We start from the raw sequence: 21,662 nt of genomic DNA on the forward strand, positions 1-21,662 counted from the left end.
AAACTGGTTACATTAAGATGAACAGTATTCACATTGAACTTAGGTCTAGACACTGTTTGACTTCAACAGAGAAGGTAAGATGATCAGACGACTGAAACTGCTGTCTACAAGTGTAATCACCACAACACATTATGGTTATTGACATATATTTAATGTAACATAAGAACTCTCCACTATGGAGAAAACTCACAGATTGACGACAGTGTGAATGTGCAAACCTAGTTATACTCCTCGAACACAAGTCAGCCAACTGATAACATATTGGAGATATTCAATACTGTGGAATCAAACAAAGTGACACACCTGAATCACTTCAACATAGCATGCAGTGGGGGCTGTTCAGAAAATCCAGAAAGTCAGCATTATGCACACTCATTTATCTACTTATAAAACTACTAACTACTCATTCAAGGGTACAAAGAAATGAAATCAACAGAAATCTGCTGTTAATTCTATTTAATGTAGTCTTTCAGTAGTTTCTTATTCTTCTTCACAGTGGGTTACTGTCCCACAATACGTGAGGAAAAATCTTCCTGACAAATTTTGGCTCTATCTGTAAATAATACAAACCTCTTCCCTCATAAGATATTGGAAATGAATGATACAAAAATGATGAACATACACTCATCAGTATCTGAAGGAGAGTTGATTTCAGAATTTTTTGCTGAAGAGCAAAATTTTCACTACTATAAACAACACTACTATACTGATAAATCCATTGCTACTAGTCCCAATCCTAAAAGAAAGGATGAAACAGTGGGGAAATACTAAAACCTAGCATACAAAATTTAAAATAAATAAAAAATCATTAAAAGTAGGCATGATCTGGCTGCAGATGATATCTTTCCATTGCGGGAGGGGGAGTCATGTCTAAGATTACAGATGAAAACCGATAGGCTTTAAATGATAAATGAGAATGGTGAGTGAAGTGGCAGGCAAAACAGAGAATGTTTTCTTCCTTATTGTGGGTGCAGCATGATGAACATAAGCACAAAGTAGATATGCATGTTACAAAACTAGATAGTGACTGAACATCTATTGGCATACTCAGAACTTGTAAATGGCAGCGGGGCTAATGTGGGATGTAACAGGATATCATTATATCATTACGTAGGCACAATAAGATTTATTTTTAGTATTAGCAATGTTGATATTTGGGAGAAAGGATGCAATGAGAATGGAAATGTAGAGTGTAAGCAACATATAAAAGCAGTAACGTTTAAAGAACTCAAAATTATTATTACAAATAATAACAATGTTCATACTCTTGGATGCTGTGAAACAAGAGGGCAAAAAAAGTTTGCTCTTAATATGAACCATACTATGTGGTCAATTATTTTAATACATTAGCTTATTAGTAAATTACGAGTAGGATACACTTTGAAGGTGCTTGTGGTGGTGGTTGGGGGGGGGGGGGGGGGGGGGGGGAGGGGGAAGGTAAGAGCAACCATCATAAAAAAATAACAGATATTTTGAAGGGAACCAAAACAATGAGTTATTAAAAGTAAACACACAGTAGCAACAGGACAAATTCATAATCTACCATACAAATATTAGGCAATATAGTAACAACAAAATCTTTCCATAAATGTTAATAAAACAGTTCAACAATAATAGTTCTTATTAATTCGAGGACTATATCGGATGCAGAAACCGAACAAATTCTCATAACATAATCATCCCTCTTCACACAAAGATGTCTCATAAAAATTATTGCCCCAATTACTGAACAAAAGTGGCCTAAAAGCAATTCATCTAACACTCAGATTCTAAGACTTCCTTTGACAATAACCTGAAATGTCAAATACATGTGCTTGTGAGGTGTGCTGGTATAAGGGGAGGGTATAGTGGAGGACTAGTAGTTGAGAACAGTTAGCATCGATACTCTATTTCACTCAATCCTCTATGTAAAGATTGTAATTCTACACAGCTCAGTACTAGTATTGGCTGAGGCACCTGAAGTTTTCAATTGGACAGTAAAACTATTTCAGTTCCTAACATTTTCTTGTGACATTTACTCTTAACTCAGTTTAAAAATTGCCTGGTATCATAAGTCTGCACTAATTTACCACTCTCTCCAGTAATTAAAAATGTATGAAATAACAATCTACATAAGATTTAAATTTAGTTGGGTGCAATCAAAACACATACATAGTAATGAATTGCTAATGGTGGCAAGTAAACATGTTATTACTTTGTACACTTCAAAGAATTTAGGAAAAAACAGCTGTGCCTGTATACCTTTAATGATGAAATTAAAACTGATGGAATTATTTTACACTTGGTAGTGGGAATTTTGAATAGGTCATGTATGACAAGTTACAACTGTGTATTCAAATTAATCTTGAACCTGCACAAGACTCTTCTAATTGGGTCACCCTAATGAACTTCACGTATCTACAAAAAGCTTCAGTTTGCCACAGACTGCCCATTTCCACATCCAGCAGCTTGAGAAAAATGGATATAGTGGAGAAAGTGACTTCACCACAGAATCTCGCTGCAGTTGACAGCCCCAGGCCAATAAAGGAAGACCCCCTAAGGAGTTTGGGGGAAATGGAGAGTAGCCAGTGATAAGCTGATGCACTGAATTGTTTTGTAAGGCTCATTTGTGTGCGGCAATTTAACAAGCACATCCTATAAATAGTACGTCTCTGGATTACTCAGTTCAGCACAGTTTCAGCTTTTGCCAAATATTTGTGGAAACAGGACTCTCACATCCTACAATGCTTTTACGAACTCTGTAACATAATGCAGAACACAACACCAAAATATTTGAACTCTGCATAAAACTGTAGTTTTTATGCATATTAATTCCGTGATGAAAAATCAAGTTAATACTAACTTTATTTCAGTACGGTACATTAAAGACTCAGAGACGCCAGAGACAGTCAAACAACTCTCAATGAGCAGTTGGGTACCTCTCTTACATATGTTAAGGTACATACAAGCACACATTTGATTTTACTTTTTTTGTAAACTAAACATGGTGAAATCTCTGCATAGCCATCAATTTCAACATACAGGAAATCTAAGTAATACCCTTAACATCCCTTAACAGACACACACAGAATGTGAGCAGTTAAAAACAGCTTGCTATGTAAATATTAACCCTGATGTGTGTGTATCACAAGCAGTGCTCTTACCAACTGAAGCACTCAACCACATGTCATGGTCTCACTTCAGCTTCCAACTTAATGTAGCTACTCTCTATTCCTCTCGTTTTAACTTGTCACAGTCTACCCACATAGTGAATGTACACCTCACGGTGGGCAAAAAGATTCACACCTCTATTACTTCTCAGTGTTTCAGAAACCCGAATGTATTGTGACACTAACATCTATTTTAACTGCACACAAATATCTAAACTTTCCAAATTGGAATATAGTGTTTACATGTGAGAGAATATGCCATAGCATTATGCCACATCTGATGTGTCATGAGAAGAAGCACCCACACGTCTTAGACTATGGTTATCAAGTTATATATTTTACCTACTGTTAGAGATGGAATCTTCATGCTATATCTTACCAAAGAGAGAATAAAGTGGACTGGTGTTCACAGTATCTGTGGCTCAAAGATTTTATATTCCCATTAGTCAACATGTTATCATCTAAAGTAACAATATTAGTTTTTTTTAAATATCAGACAAACTATAATCATCAGTTTCACATCCCATGACCAACTGGAGTACATCAGAAACTATTTCTTTTCATGTAATCTGTGTACCGAGATTAATTCACCCTTGCCCCTCAAATTTCTCCATCCTCAATTATCACACATCAATGGGGCATCAACGCCTAATCTTACAACAGCCACAAATATGAAGCACTATTACCCATTTTCATGAAAACCAACTACTGATCAATTTTAAAGTCCTGGAAACACAACAAAAATGCTCAAATAATATAACATCTTGAATAATAGCCATCCATCCTATGCTCTGTTCAAGTTAATCAAATGTCCCTTAATGATAGCAAAAATTAATTTGTGAGAGTCAAGAGGGCCATCTTTTCCCAAAAATGGGACTGTCTTCTGTATTACCAGAATGAATAACATAACTGAATTTTTATTACCATTGTAGTAACAAAATGTCTCCAGCTAAGCTCAAGTCAAGAAACAAACAGTTACACAGTCTTAACTCTAATGCAGCCTATATTAACAATTCTCTATGAAACAAGCACAATTCACTGTCAGTATCAGGTTTCTGTTCACAGAATACAACTCATGTTAGTGCACAATACTGTTCTACATAACCTGCCATCAGAGTGATTTATCACACATTTGATGACAAAGTTCATCATTTATATTGGGACCAAGCACATTTGATAATATAATTCCTCCTTGATGAAATTTATAAGCGAACAACATACAAATGACAGTGCAACATTACACTTAAGAGCTAGTAACAGCTACAATATCAGACCTTCATCTGCTGGTATTGTGAATGTGATGGTGCAAATAAAGTTGACACACTAACTGCTAGATGATCTATTTTTCCACTAACATGAACTTAATTGTCATTAAAGCTGGAAGGTAGGATTCAGCATGGATTATTCCTATTTTATCTTCTGAGTAGTATTAATGAATAAATGCTGTCATAGACACTGAAACACCAACAACAGGTGTAGATCAGCACTGACTAATTAGAAAGGTTATAAACATGTTACCACCCACCTGTAAACATTATTTCAAAAGCAAATACATATAAATTTAAAATTTTATATACATAATTACAAAAAGCACAGCTCTAACAACATGTAGGTTTCATATTTGTCTGGTGATATTCTTCTAAAGCACAAATACTGATTAAAAAAAGGCAATTGTATCATACTGCTAACTATGAAACTTCCTGTCTTAATTTCAACTATGGAACTGAAACAGTCACTGTACCCGTACACAAATTCTCTTTTGAATGTTCATTTCTTTCTGTGTTTGTAGGTGATTCATGTTTTGAAATTTTAGATTTAATAACAGAACTACAGTCTGTGGGGTTCCCTGAACACAACTTCTCAGTAGTATCTGACTGTGTATGGAGACTAGCACTTCCATCTGCAGTTTTTGCACATATTTTATGTTTATCTGAATCACCACGCTCAGATAGTGGCACCTTCTCTGTTGAACTTTTCTTTTTTTCATGTACCAGATGATCACGCTTCTGCCCATTCTTACAAGATCTTTTCTCATTACGATCTTCCACTTTAAAAGGCTTAACTAAATTATAATCATGATCAAGGTGAATTACATTTGTTGGAGATTCATTAGGTTTGTAACTGTGAGCATTAGTCGCTGACGCTTCAAACTCAGATTTCTTATTGCTTAAGCCCTGATGTGTATTCTGAGGAACAACATTCGATGTATGGTGCGAGCCCTGAGATTCGGATGAGTTACACACAGTAGTTCTAGAACTGTTGGGCACCTGCCGTGTGGCATCAACACCTGAGAAACAGTCAGTTAATTTTTCATTCATCCCAGTATGACAGTTCTCTATTTGTTTTACTTTCGGTGGTGGAGAGTTAGCAATATTTTTGTCAGCATCTCTGTGTCTAGACTTGCTCCCATATGTTGATGATGCAGCCTCCAAATGTCTTCCACTTGCACATTCATTTTCACGAGAAACATACAACCATTCTTCGTTGGAAACTTGTTCAGCTGCAAGAGTCTCTCTTGTGGGATTCTCTCGAGAATGTACAGCTGGTTCTGCGGTTGCACTTGGGCTATCTTCAGTTAATGTCACTTCTGTCTCATATGCAACCTGCAACCATTCACCCTCAGGTCCTACAACATCACGTCCTTTCACACCTTCCATTCTCTCCCGCTCTCTCATCATATGTACTGCCAGCCAAATGTCTTTCAGTTCTCCAGTCAGATCTCTGTCCTTCAGTACAGAGAATTGCCGTTTGAACCTAATGTCTGGATTCATAGCCTCGACAAAATCCAGCATTACTTCAATGAGACCATCACGATCCTGTTGAACAAATTAATAAATGAATTCAAAATTGACAACTTTCTATTACACACAGGCACAAAATAATGCAAGCACACATTATTCATCACAAAGAGCAGGGTTTCTCACCCATACTATAACCAACATATTCTTCATGAGAGGACAGCAACTGTACTGATATTTAAAACAAAAAAGTACAACTCAGATTGAAAATAAATGATACATTAAAATTGTTTTAAATATCCACGTATAATGTTTTTAAACAATGAGAGTCTTCATCAAGGAATGGCTCGTGAACTAGTGAACCACTACAAATGTTTACTTCACAGATTTAGTAATTTTATTGCATGATGATATTTTGTATGTAAGGCTGCATAGCACTGATGCTTAAGTATCAATAGTAAGAAATTAATTTACACATAAGAACTGCAATTAAATCACATGAAAGTACTCCACTAATGTTATTTGGAAAAATAGAAATATGATTGTACACTGCCAGTGAAAAAATGCAACACCCTCAAGAACAAGGTCATTTTACTGACAAGTGAGGTGACAGGTAGTTTATTGTAGTAGGAGTGTATGTGAGGTTTCTGAACAGGGGCAGCAGCTTTTCCAGTTGTTGTAGGGGCAACAGTCTGGATGATTGACTGATCTGGCCTTGTAACATCAACCAAAACGACCTTGCTGTGCTGGTACTGTGAACAGCTGAATTCCAGGTGAAACTACAATCTTAATTTTTCCCAATGGCATCCTCTCCAGTAAAATATTCTGGAGGTAAAATAGTCCCACATTCGGATCTCCAGGTGGGGACTACTGAGGAGGATGTCTAATCAGGAGAAAGAAATTGGTATTCTGCAGATTGGAGTGCGGAATGTTATATCCTTTAATCGCACAAATAAGATAGAAAATTTAAAAATGGAAATGAATACGTTGAAATTAGATATAGTGGGAATTAGTGAAGCATATAATATTGCAGTGACGGTGTTTTTCTGATGACGATGCACTGTGGCGACCACAGCTGTTACTAAACACATCAGATGAATTTGCAATTGCGAATAATGACTACAATCAGCTGTAGAATGGAATGACGACAACGAAAATTTGTGCTGGACTGGGACTCAAACCCAGATTTCCCACTTATTGCGAGCAGTTGCCTTACCATTTGGCTATCCATGCACGACTCATGGCCAGACCCAAATTTCCTAATGTCATCAACCATACATCTACAATCTGTACACACACATCCATTTTGTGTATTCCCACACTGATCAGATGTGTTTGAAAGTTGCATGCCCGGTAATGGCAGATAAATATGATATTGCAAAGCCGGTGTTATTTTGATGACGATGCACTGCGGCAACCAGAGCCATTACTAAACACATCAGATGAATTCGCAATTGCAAATAATTACTACCATCAGCTGTAGAACGGAATGACAACAATGGTAAGGCAACCGTTCACAATAAGCAGGAAATCAGGGTTCAAGTCTCAGTCTGGCACAAATTTTCATTGTCGTTATTCCACAGCTGATCATAGTCATTATTCGTAATTGCAAATTCATCTGATGTGTTTAGAGAAGTATGGTGGCACGAGGAACAGTACTTCTAGTCACGTGCATACAGAGTTATAAGTAATGCGAGTAAGCTACTATTAACTGAATAATGGACACATCATTGTAGCCAAGACACACACAAGGCCAACACCCACCACAGTAGTACAAGTTTATATGCCAACTAGCTCCACAGATGAAGAAGAGATTGAAAAAAAGTTTGATGAGGCAAGAGAAATTATTCAGACTGTTAAGGGAGACAAAAATTTAATTGTGATTGAGGACTGGAAAGCGAGAGAAGGAAAGGCAAGTGAAGGAGAAAATTGTAGGTGAATATGGACTGGGGAAAGGAAGAAAAGAGGGAGCTACCTGGTAGAATTTTGCACAGAGCATTATTTAATCAAAGTGAACACTTGGTCACATGGAAGACACTTGGAAGCACCAGAATATTTCAGATTTGGTTATGTAATGGTAAGACAGGATTTCAGAACCAAGTTTTAAATTGGAAGATGTTTCAAGGGCACATGTTACTTCTAACCACAATTTATTGCTTGTGAATTTTAGATTACAGCTAAAGAAACTGTAAAAAGGTAGGAAATTATGGAGATGGGTTGAAAGAACCAGAGGTTGTTGAGAGTTTGAGAGGGAGCATCAGACAATGGTTAACTAGGACAGGAGATAGGAATACAGTAGAAGACAAATGGATAGCTTTGAGAGGTAAGATAGTGAAGACAGCAGAGGATCAAATCAGAAAAAGACATGGCCAAACAGAAATCGTTGAGTAATACAGGAGGTATAGGATTTAATTGATGAAAGAAGAAAACAAAAATGCAGCAAATGAAGCTAGCAAAAAAGAATGCAAATATTTACAAAATGAGATTGACAGGAAGCTCAAAATGGCTAAGCAGAAATGGCTAGAGGGTAAATATAAGAATTTAGAAGCACGTAACACTAGGAAAAAGACAGATACTAAAAGTAAGAAAATTAAAGAGGTCTTTGGAGAAAAAAAACTCAAGACGTATGAATATCAAGAGCTTGAATGGAAAACCAGTCCTAAGCAAATAAGCCAAAGCTGAAAGGCAGAAGTTGGGAGGAGTATATACAGGATGTATATGAGGGAGATGTACTTGAAGGCATTATAGAAATGGAAGAGGATGTAGATGGTGATGATATGGGAGATATGATACTGCAAAAATTTGACAGTGCTCTGAAAGACATAGGTTGAAATAAGGTCCATGGAGTAGACAACATTGTGTCAGAACAACTGACAGCCTTGGGAGAACCTGCCATGACAAATTCTTCCATGATGTATTAGAGAGGCAAAATACCCTCAGACTTCAAGAAGAATGTAATAATTCCAATTCCAAGGAAAGCAGGTGCTGACAGTGTGAACATTACTGAACTATTAGTTTAATAAATCATGAGAGCAAAATACTAACATGAATTCTTTATAGAAGACTGGAAAAACTGGTAGAAGCCAATCTCATGGAAGATCAGTTTGGATTCCAGAGAAATGTTGGAACACAACTTACCTTAGAAAGTAGGTTAAGGAAAGGCAAACCTATGCTTATAGCATTTATGGACTTAGAGAAAGCTTTTGACGTTGTTGACTGGAATACTCTCTTTGAAGTTCTGAAGGTAGTTGGGGTAAATACAGGGGGCAAAAGGCTATTTACAACTTGTACAGTAGCTAGACGGCAGTTATAACAGTCGAGGACCATGAAACGGAAGCAGTGGTTGAGAAGGGAATGAAACAGAGTTGTAGCTTCCCCCTGACGTTATTCAGCCTCTGCAGTGTGCAAGCAGTAAAGGAAACCAAAGACATATTTGGAGTAGGTATTAAAGTTCAGGGAGGAGAAATAAAAAATTGAGGGTAGCTGATGACTGTAATTCTGTCAAACACAGTAGAGGACTTGGAAGAGCAGTTGAACAGAATAGACAGTGTTTTAGAGGAGGACATAAAATGAACATAAACAAAAACAGTGAAAGACTAATGGAATGCACAGGAATTAAATCAGGCAATGCCGAGGGAATAAGAGTAGGAAATGAGACACTTAAAATAGCAGACAAGTTTTGTTATTTGGGCAGCAGAAGAACAGATGTTGGCCAAAATAGAGAGGATATAAAATGTAGACTGGCAATGGCATGAAATTGTTTCTGAAGAAAACAAACTTGTTAACACTGAATACAGATTTAAGTGTTAGATCTTATCTGAAAGCATTTGTATGGAGTGAAACATGAATGATAAACAATTTAGACAAAAAGAGAAACAAACTTTTGAAATGTGGTGTTACAGAAGGATGGTGAAGGTGAGGTGGGTAGATCATGTAACTAATAAGGAGGTACCGAATAGAACTGACAACGAAAGAGATTTGTGGCACAACCTAACTAGAAGAAGGGATCAGCTGACAGGGACACATTCCAGTACCGCTAATTTGGTACTGGGGAGAAGTGTGTGGGGTAAAAATTGTAGAGGGAGACCAAGAGATAATGCAATAAGCAGATTTGGAAGGATGTAAGTTGCAGTAGTTATTCGGAGATGATGAGGCTCACACAGGATATAGTAGCATGGAGAGCTGCATCAAACCAGCCTTCAAACTGAAGACGACAACAAATATGATACATTCAGACCAATTGAAATATGTCACACTAAAGTGAGTTCAAACAGTTGGGTCAATACACAGTGTAACCCCTCTGAAGGCAACAATAGGTGATACACTGTCCAAAGCAGCTTGCACCTTTTGTTGCGATGTGACAATTGTTTCTGCAGGCATTGGAGAACTATTAAGTTCCTACATTATCATATCCCATACATGTTCAACTGACAAGAGATATCTTATAAGCTTGATGATCACAGCAGTTGTTGTACACCACGAAGAGCACATCGTGACACAGCAGCTGTATGTGGTTGTGCATTTCATGCTAAGAAAAACAGACCATCTTTCCTTCAAAGAAATGGCAGTAGCATGTGAATAACAGCCTGTGCAATCTAGCAGGAATTGGTTACTTTACCCTGCAGAAACACGAAATGTGATTGTTATGTTGTAACTGACACCTCATCACAACGTGAAGGCTGGGATGGTACCTCTGTGTCATGCGTGAATGTGCTCCGGTAGGCAGTTCACCATGTCCAAGTCATACACATGTATATTCCTCATTCACTCACAGACAGAACCTGCTCCCATCGCTAAAGACAACAGAGCATCATTCCTCCCTCCAGTCGAGTCTCGCATGGCACCAAAGTTTATCCATGCTGGGCATTGCTCTGGTGACCGTGGTAATGCATCCAGGGCACAGATGGTCTTAATCCTGCTGCAAGCAGACAGTTCCCAGTGACCTCTGACGACACAGTTAGGTGCAACATGTGGCCATATTTCATCCCTGGGTGATATTTGGTTGGCCACTGTGGTTCACACAATGTGTGTCTATACTACACAGACATCCGGAACCTGGTCTATAGGTGTGTCAGGGTTCCATAAACTACTGTTCAAAGCAGTGCCACACCATGGATACATTGTGTTCAACAAGAGCAGCAATTCATCAATATATCCTGCAGGTCCACAATGCGACCCTGTTCAAACAGCTGAAGCTGTCCAACAGGAGTAATTACACATCAGTGTGGCATGGTTGTACCCTAGAATTAATGTTGCAAATGCTGTTCACCTGTAAACACAGCAAAGTTACTGTCCGTAAGAGTCAAAGCATACGGCGCACAGACAGGTCTCCTGAGCACCATCTGACCACCGATGATTGTGACGAATGAATTGCCAGCATTACAGTCCCTCATATGCACATATTGTAACCTGGTACTACTGAACACAGTCCTTAGGAGGGTGGTGTACCTTTTTTTCAGGCAGTGTGGATGATTAGTGATCATATTCTTTATACAATTTTTCCACAATAACGGAAACTAAAATTTACCAAACATCTAATACAGTGCTGTAGGTTAAATAGCAATGACTGTACGAATAGTAACACTGTAACATTATGGAATTTCACACTCTTAATGTTGCATTAAGAAATCCACAATCAAGCCAAAAATTCTTATTGGTAATCTGATTTCTACCTGAAATGGAAGATTGTTTCTGTTCAGAACATGAAAGAGTTGTTAAATAGCGTGCTCTGATAGTGGCACACCATAAAAAATCTATATACTTACAGAAAAAACTACACACTAAGGAATAATCTTCTACAGGAAATAAAGTGAAAGCCAATAGGACTTGAAAGGCCTTCACCATACTGATATGACTAGATTTATTTACGATAGTTCCAGTTACTGTTTGTGTTTCTCTTTAAGCGGACACAATGGGATCACTATTTTTTGGCTGAAATTGGCACCAAGGTAGTAAAATGAAAATGAGTCAGATGGAAAAGTACATAACATGTTTATTATTTTGAAAGTAATCACCATAACTGTTAACACATTTATCCAGCAATGAGACAAAATGGTCAAGGGCTTCCTGGAATAATGTTAGCACTTGCCTATGGAACCATTGTTGTACACAGGTGTGCATTTCTCCATCTGAAGGAAATTGGTGACCACCCACATATTTCTCCAGGCTCCTAAAAAATGAAAATCACATGGTAAGAGATGAGGACTGTATGAAAAATGTTTCACGGCTTCCCTGCAAAACTTCTACGATGTAGTAGAATCAACCTAGGTAACAAGTGGGCAGGAAGACACAGAATGATGCCATGTGTCAACATTCCTGGGCATTTAGCTTTGACAGCACACTTCAATTTTTGTGAAATGTCCACGTACTGCTGTGTGTTAATTGTGGCACCGTGTTCCAGAAAGTCAATGAGCAGTGGGCCCTTGCAGTCAAAGACTTTCCAGGAGCTGGCATACCTGTTGTTTCGAATATGCTGTAGTAGTTTCACTTGGACGCTCTTACACATCCTCCATATAGTCGCAATACCTCCCCATTTCCATATTTTTGGAGCCCTGAAGAAAGACATTTGTGGCCATTGATTTGCTTCAGATGAAGAGGTTCATCCCAAGTACAATCATGGTCCTGTAGTATAGCAAATTTGTACTACTGATACTTCTGTTCAATACCAGTTGATACATTTTCGGTTTGATGAACTCCCTGATTCCATTCTTTTTCCACTAGATGATTCTTCAAAAGCTGCATCTCGTTTGTTCATGAAGAGAGTTTTTGAGATCAATATAATGCCCGAAGACATTTATTTGAAATTCCTTCCTTCTTTTTAAATTTTTCTGTGTTAATTTGGAAAACAATTTCTTTCATGTTAATTATCCTGTAATATTCCAACTGTTTCTTTCATCAGTACCTGGCAAGTATTTATGCATTTAGCATCATTCGATCACAAAACTTCTTTATAACGTTATGTTTAAGATCCTTCTTTAAAATTTGTTTACACCTTACACATTTTCTTGGTAAATGTGAAGTTAGGCTCACTGGGAAAAAATACATCACTGGTTCTTTGCTTCAATGAGCAGTGATGTGTCTGTTTAGTTTCACATAGAAAACCGTGATAGAGTCACGGGAGAGAACTGTGGTGGTAAGGGTGGACTAAAACATGTTTTTATGTAAGATGAAGAGAAATTCATCTCATTTAACTGACTATCGTCAAAACTATGAGTAGCATAAATGTTAATTTTTGTGATTCATCAGTTATAAGAAAAAATACAAATCTGTCAATCTCAAAACCAGAGTTTATTTTGAGAGTGACCTGCCATATCCAGTCTTTTATACGTTACTGGTGAGTAGCGAACTGTTGGGTGCATCAAATTTGATGATATACTATGATTATTTATTTTGAACAAATCAATATCTTTTTGGGAACCTGTAAAACCTTGGCCTCTAGCAAAATAATATCCCATCATGTATTGGACAAGAAGCTGAGCCACGACTTTCATCAAATAATCCAGATGAGTATTATTGTTATTTTTTAATTGATGCAAGAAACCAGCTTTGGAACAGTTATTCTAGAGCACCATTTCCCAATGTTTAACGATTTACATTTACATGTCTGGTAGTTCAGACAAAGAAGTGTTATTGCTGGAACTTTAATTTCATCATTTTGATTATCTGAACTGTGGGGATGTGACTGTCAGAGTAGGCAACTGCCAACATTTTTCCCTGAAGGTACTGACTGCCTTACCTCACACTGGATTAAATGTATTGACAGTTTTGGTAATTACTTTTGAAATAATTAACCATTTATTTACTTTTTTCTACCTGTCTTGTTTTCATTTGCCTCACCCTCATAGTACACATCCAGTAGTGGGGAGATGGGGATATGTGTCAGTCTACAAAGGATTTGCAAATATGATTTGGCTCACTGTACTGCTACATAGGCTCTGCCCCATTTGAGAGACACTGTCAGTACACACCGGATCTGTTTATTTTTACAATTTTGAGTCAAATAATGACATTTTCCTTATCACTTCCCCCTTGTTTTAACGAAACACCTCAACAGAAGACACCAAGATCAGAAAGTAGGTATTGAGGACAGTACCTGATGCACAATCAACTCATATAGTAAGGGAACAAAACTTCACAGGTTTATAATTTTAAAATTGCTGCTCCTGCCAAACATGGAATACTTTATAACTCAACCAGTTGATTTACTATTCATAGGTATATTTTTGCAGGTACAGGTGAAGAGCCTAGCGTACATTACTCTGGTCACCACAATTTTGAACCAATTCAACACTACCCAGACTGTTCAAAATACACTGATTGCTGCTGCTACCACAGAGTAATTAATTTAATATGGTTCTGGCAAGACACAAAAAAAACAAGCTCTTGAATTATGCTGAAAGGAGACTAAGATTCTACATGCAATTTAGACAGATTGCTGAATGCCTTGCACCAGGTACAAATTCCACTCTGAATCTTAAACAAAGAGTCAGAGGCTACATGGAACTTATTTGTTTGTATGGTACTGCAATTGGAAAATCATTGTTCACCTGAAACTGATTTTTACTGTCAGTAACGAAAACCATTAATGAGTGAAAGGACTGTGTAAGAATTCCAAGATCCTTAAAAAAAGGCCTCTGCAAGAATTTTTTTTAATATCTTACATAATATTATTACTGCCTGCACCTACGAATAAATACTTTAATTACCTTTGGTGCACTTCCCCAGAAGAAAATTCCATATGGTAACAAGAAGTGAAAATATACAAAATAACACAGCCCAATGAGATATACTTCTAAGAGGTAAACATTCTGAACATGGCTTCTTGATTAATTTACTTTTGTGTTGATTCCATCTTACCCTCTTATTCAGTTGGATCATAAGGTAATTTACATGTGATGTTTCATTTTCTATTTGACCATTTCTGGTGCTAGCAGGTCATGTTTCCTTATAGGAAATCACATATTATGAGTTTTCGTGAGATTATGACTGGAACTGTTTGCTACAAACCTGATCAGCTATAATCTGGTTGGTTCTGATAAAGGTGAGTTCTGACACCTGACATGGTCCTGACTGATGCATCACCACTTTCACAGGTGCATCATACATGGCATGGTTTGTATCTAAATGATTCTCATGAGAGACTACTTACACAGCTAAATACCACTAGCAGCCAGTCCATCACATCCCACTAGTTTCCAATGTGTTCACTAGTCTTTTTATAGTAAGTTCACCCAAAATATAGCTGAAGTTGACATAGCTACTAGACCAACAAAATACAGCAGCTTGGGTAAAATCAAGGACATTAAAGAAATAACAAACTACAGAAGCTTCATAAACAAAACGGAAGAATTAAATATATCCATTCAAACAAATGAAATATGTAACAATAATTGAGTTTCTTGTATGGAACAACATGTAAATGTGTGTACTATTGCTGGAAAAAGAGCTAGCACTCGAAAGATAGTGTGAATGCAGTTTCATGTTATGCATTACTGTGGTCCATGCATTGATCCACTATAGCTGAGTGATTGCCTTTCCTTTGTTTTCATACTACACACAAATGAAAGGATAGATGGAATTTGCAACAGATTTCCAGTGCAGATCAGATTCACCTTCATGAATATAAGTTCATATAATTGCTCTGCAAAATCAATAAGAAGAAAAGCAGAGTGCCTTATATGCAAAAAATGTTAAGTCCCAGGCCTTTCTGATTAACGAATGATGTACTGAACAAATCGTTGAATGCTATGCCACAACAGTGGGTAGGAAACACACAAGCTTGTTGTACTGACAATCTACATGCCACCCGCAGGGAGTATATCAGGCTTCATAAAGCCGCTATAAACAATTTTAATATGGATATGCACAATTAACTAGAATCACTGTTTGTGGAGGCTTTACCAAAGACTGACAATCACACAGAGTTGACGAGTACAGCTTTGGGACCATAATGGACAAAGGTTGAAAACAAAGATCAAAGAAAAAAACTATTTTATTGCTGAGTCATAAACAATGACTTGATCAGAGTTAGGAGAGTAATTACAGCAAGAACACTGAGCAGAAATATATGAAGCAGATAGTGTTGCTGGAACCTTTTGATTATTTATTAAAACGTCTCCCCTTTGAGCCTTCTTGGCCCCTAAAACAAATAACGGTATAATTGAACAGGAGCAACGATAAGGAGCGGGTTACCACTCATAATTCAGAGAAACAGCAATACTCTGGACATGAAAATCAGCTAACACCATTATCCTAGAATTTTGTCACTTTCATTAAAAAAGCAAACTCTTGTAATGAGCTCAAAAAATAAAACACACTCCAGGAATAAGGAGAGAACTATTTGGAACATTATTAGACACGATATTCTGAATGTGCGTTTGAATGTTAACCAATTAGCTGGCAGAACGCCACCTACACCACATGCTCACCATCTCCCTTCGGTGCAAAGTTGCGAGGCACCATACTGGCTTTCAGTTGAAGCCCAGAAGTATGTCAAAAACCACTGATATTTTGACATGTAAACCTCCTTGTCTTAAAATAAGATTTCACAATTTTTGCTTTGAAAAAGGCTGTGTTAGATACTTTATCCCATCGCATTCTCATCTGTTATTAGAGCATAGCACACACTGGTAAAATCTTAAAGTACACAAGTATCTAACTAGCTATCTTTTTCTCCTTGGGGAAATATGTCAAAAGTTATAGTTACTCCTCTCATAAAAAGCAAATGCCTTCTTGCTTCTTAGGATACAAATCCCCAGTCAATAAAGGTTATGAAGTTCTCATACACAACTTATACAAATGCTGATTTGACAAATAACATTTTTTTTAATTGTGGGTCTTTAAAAGCAAGAACGATTATTACTTTACTTTGTTGCAGAGTCTAATTGTAATGGCAACTTCACTGCTATCTGAATGTGTCTGAATATATTACTGTAAATTTATGATGATAGGTTAATGGTTTACATCCACATATACAATAATACCGTTCATACATAATATGCACAAAACCAAGAGGACACCATAAGAATGGAAGATCAAGAACAAAATGCTCAGATTAAAAAGGGCATATGATAGAGATTTCTGTCCCAACTGTCCTATCTACGCATCAAAGAATCAATGATGAAAATAAAAGAAAGAGGTGAAAGGCTATCAGTGATAAGAGTCATTGCAGACATTTTTATCCCTAGTCAAAGTGGGGATAAACTGCAGGATTCACTGAATGGAATGATCAGTCTAAAGAGCACAGACTATTGATTGAGAGTAAACTGAAGGAATATGGAATTAATAAGGAGTGGTAGAAGTGAGTTTTCCAATAAACCTGACATTAAAATTATTGACCATGAGGCAGGTGAAACTTTAGAATTCTGCTATATTGGAAGCTAAATAAAACGACAGACAAAGTAAAGACAACATAAAAAGCAGACTAGTACAGACAAAGAGGGCATTCCTGGTCAAGAGATGTCTGCTAGCATCATACACTGGTCTTAATATTACAACAAAATTTCTGAGAATATACATTTGAACCTCCCCCCATGAACCATGGACCTTGCCGTTGGTGAGGAGGCTTGCGTGCCTCAGCGATACAGATGGCCATACCGTAGGTGCAACCACAACGGAGAGGTATCTGTTGAGAGGCCAGACAAACGTGTGGTTCCTGAAGAGGGGCAGCAGCCTTTTCCGTAGTTGCAGGGGCAACAGTCTGGATGATTGACTGATCTGACCTTGCAACATTAACCAAAACGGCCTTGCTGCGCTGGTACTGCGAACGGCTGAAAGCAAGGGGAAACTACAGCCGTAATTTTTCCCGAGGACATGCAGCTTTACTGTATGATTAAATGATGATGGCATCCTCTTGGGTAAAATATTCCGGAGGTAAAATAGTCCCCCATTCGGATCTCCGGGCGGGGACTACTCAGGAGGATGTCGTTATCAGGAGAAAGAAACTTGGCGTTCTACGGATCGGAGCGTGGAATGTCAGATCCCTTAATCGGGCAGGTAGGTTAGAAAATTTAAAAAGGGAAATGGATAGGTTAAAGTTAGATATAGTGGGAATTAGTGAAGTTCGGTGGCAGGAGGAACAAGACTTCTGGTCAGGTGACTACAGGGTTATAAACACAAAGTCAAATAGAGGTAATGCAGGAGTAGGTTTAATAATGAATAGGAAAATAGGAATGCGGGTAAGCTACTACAAACAGCATAGTGAACGCATTATTGTGGCCAAGATAGATACGAAGCCAACACCTACTACAGTAGTACAAGTTTATATGCCAACTAGCTCTGCAGATGATGAAGAAATTGAAGAAATGTACGATGAAATAAAAGAAATTATTCAGATAGTGAAGGGAGACGAAAATTTAATAGTAATGGGTGACTGGAATTCGAGTGTAGGAAAAGGGAGAGAAGGAAACATAGTAGGTGAATATGGATTGGGGCTAAGAAACGAAAGAGGAAGCCGCCTAGTAGAATTTTGCACAGAGCACAGCTTAATCATAGCTAACACTTGGTTTAAGAATCATGAAAGAAGGTTGTATACGTGGAAGAACCCTGGAGATACTAAAAGGTATCAGATAGATTATATAATGGTAAGACAGAGATTTAGGAACCAGGTTTTAAGTTGTAAGACATTTCCAGAGGCAGATGTGGACTCTAACCACAATCTATTGGTTATGACCTGTAGATTAAAACTGAAGAAACTGCAAAAATGTGGGAAATTAAGGAGATGGGACCTGGATAAACTGAAAGAACCAGAGGTTGTACAGAGTTTCAGGGAGACCATAAGGGAACAATTGACAGGAATAGGGGAAAGAAATACAGCAGAAGAAGAATGGGTAGCTCTGAGGGATGTAGTAGTGAAGGCAGCAGAGGATAAAGTAGGTACAAAGACGAGGGCTGCTAGAAATCCTTGGGTAACAGAAGAAATATTGAATTTAATTGATGAAAGGAGAAAATATAAAAATGCAGTAAATGAAGCAGGTAAAAAGGAATACAAATGTCTCAAAAATGAGATCGACAGGAAGTGCAAAATGGCTAAACAGGGATGGCTAGAGGACAAATGTAAGGATGTAGAAGCTTATCTCACTAGGGGTAAGATAGATACTGCCTACAGGAAAATTAAAGAGACCTTTGGAGAGAAGAGAACCAAATGTATGAATATCAAGAGCTCAGATGGCAGCCCAGTTCTAAGCAAAGAAGGGAAGGCAGAAAGGTGGAAGGAGTATATAGAAGGTTTATACAAGGGCGATGTACTTGAGGACAATATTATGGAAATGGAAGAGGATGTAGATGAAGACGAAATGGGAGATACGATACTGCGTGAAGAGTTTGACAGAGCACTGAAAGACCTGAGTCGAAACAAGGCCCCCGGAGTAGACAACATTCCATTAGAACTACTGACGGCCTTGGGACAACCAGTCCTGACAAAACTCTACCAGCTGGTGAGCAAGATGTATGAGACAGGCGAAATACCCTCAGACTTCAAGAAGAATATAATAATTCCAATCCCAAAGAATGCAGGTGCTGACAGATGTGAAAATTACCGAACTATCAGTTTAATAAGCCACGGCTGCAAAATACTAACGCGAATTCTTTACAGACGAATGGAAAAACTGGTAGATGCAGACCTCGGGGAGGATCAGTTTGGATTCCGTCGAAATGTTGGAACACGTGAGGCAATACTGACCTTACGACTTATCTTAGAAGAAAGATTAAGAAAAGGCAAACCTACGTTTCTAGCATTTGTAGACTTAGAGAAAGCTTTTGACAATGTTGACTGGAATACTCTTTTTCCAATTCTAAAGGTGGCAGGGGTAAAATACAGGGAGCGAAAGGCTATTTATAATTTATACAGAAACCAGATGGCAGTCATAAGAGTCGAGGGGCATGAAAGGGAAGCAGTGGTTGGGAAAGGAGTGAGACAGGGTTGTAGTCTCTCCCCGATGTTATTCAATCTGTATATTGAGCAAGCAGTAAAGGAAACAAAAGAAAAATTTGGAGTAGGTATTAAAATTCATGGAGACGAAGTAAAAACTTTGAGGTTCGCCGATGACATTGTAATTCTATCAGAGACGGCAAAGGACTTGGAAGAGCAGTTGAACGGAATGGACAGTGTCTTGAAAGGAGGATATAAGATGAACATTAACAAAAGCAAAACGAGGATAATGGAATGTAGTCAAATTAATTTGGGTGATGCTGAGGGAATTAGATTAGAAAATGAGACACTTAAGGTAGTAAAGGAGTTTTGCTATTTAGGAAGTAAAATAACTGATGACGGTCGAAGTAGAGAGGATATAAAATGTAGACTGGCAATGGCAAGGAAAGCGTTTCTGAAGAAGAGAAATTTGTTAACATCAAATATAGATTTATGTATCAGGAAGTCGTTTCTGAAAGTATTTGTTTGGAGTGTAGCCATGTATGGAAGTGAAACATGGACGATAACTAGTTTGGACAAGAAGAGAATAGAAGCTTTCGAAATGTGGTGCTACAGAAGAATACTGAAGATAAGGTGGATAGATCACGTAACTAATGAGGAGGTATTGAATAGGATTGGGGAGAAGAGAAGTTTGTGGCACAACTTGACCAGAAGAAGGGATCGGTTGGTAGGACATGTTTTGAGGCATCAAGGGATCACAAATTTAGCATTGGAGGGCAGCGTGGAGGGTAAAAATCGTAGAGGGAGACCGAGAGATGAGTACACTAAGCAGATTCAGAAGGATGTAGGTTGTAGTAGGTACTGGGAGATGAAGCAGCTTGCACAGGATAGAGTAGCATGGAGAGCTGCATCAAACCAGTCTCAGGACTGAAGACAACAACAACATACATTTGAAGCAGAGCACTGAGTGGAAATCAGTCAAAGGCTGTGGGAAATTCAGAAAAGAAGAGAATCACAGTATTTGAGATGTGACACAGAAGGACACTGTAAATTAGGTGAAATGATTGTAATAGAAGGAACTGTAGAGGGTAAAAACTGCAGGGGAAGACAGAGATTGGGATACCGCCAACAAATAACCAAGACAAAGAGCATGGGACAACAGAGAAATTCATGGCAGGCTGCATCAAACCTATCAGAAAGTTACAGTATGAATAAAGTGTGTGGGCCAAGAGTGTTTCTTCAAAAATTAATTTTGTGCTTAACTTAGCTAATAAAATAGGAAAAACCGTAATGATCATTCACATTTACTGCATCTTGAGTCCTTACAGTCCTTTGTTTTTCCAGTAACCTTTCTCTTTCTGTGCAAGTTTTCTCCACATTTTCCATATTTGTACTGCCTTAATGGTTGGTTGGTTTGTGGGATTGAAGGGACCAGACTGCTACGGTCATCGGTCCCTTTTTCCAAAATTGTGAACACACACACAGAATAAAAAATGAACAATGGAGAAGACGACAGACGACACAGGACAAGAAAGATTCAGACAGTGACCAGACAAAAGGAATTAAAATCACACAGAGTGTGACAGTGGTTGGCCGACCATAGAGACAAAAAAGGCAAAGCCAATCACTGAGAAACACATTAAAAACTCAGTCTAAAACCATAGGCCAAAGGCCAGACTCAACACAAAAAAAGACAAACACTTAGATTAAGTGATAAAAGCCCCCTGCCCGAATAAAACGCAAAACCAAGCCTGACATGGCAGTGTCATCTGTAAAAAGGGCAGGGAACCTATCAGGCAGCGCAAATGTCTGCCTGAGCACAGCTAAAAGGGGACAGGCCAACAAAATGTCGGCCACCGTCAAAGCTGCCCCGCAGTGACACAGAGGCGGGTCCTCACGGCTCAGTAA

The 21,662-nt window shown here is 38.0% G+C and overlaps 1 protein-coding gene across 1 annotated transcript in view; it reads right to left on the minus strand.

Annotated features, from left to right (window-relative positions):
- Positions 1–776: 776 nt before the first annotated feature.
- The window catches only part of LOC126336240 (uncharacterized), a 46,608-nt gene continuing 25,722 nt past the window's right edge, over positions 777–21,662 (minus strand). The window contains exon 4 of the mRNA XM_049999733.1: positions 777–5,965. Within this exon, the coding sequence (XP_049855690.1) occupies positions 4,865–5,965 (1,101 nt within the window). The 3' untranslated portion in view covers positions 777–4,864. The remainder of the gene's footprint in view (positions 5,966–21,662) is intronic.

The sequence above is a fragment of the Schistocerca gregaria genome, chromosome 1 (genome assembly GCF_023897955.1).
Source record: "Schistocerca gregaria isolate iqSchGreg1 chromosome 1, iqSchGreg1.2, whole genome shotgun sequence".
Taxonomy (NCBI): Eukaryota; Metazoa; Arthropoda; class Insecta; order Orthoptera; family Acrididae; genus Schistocerca; species Schistocerca gregaria.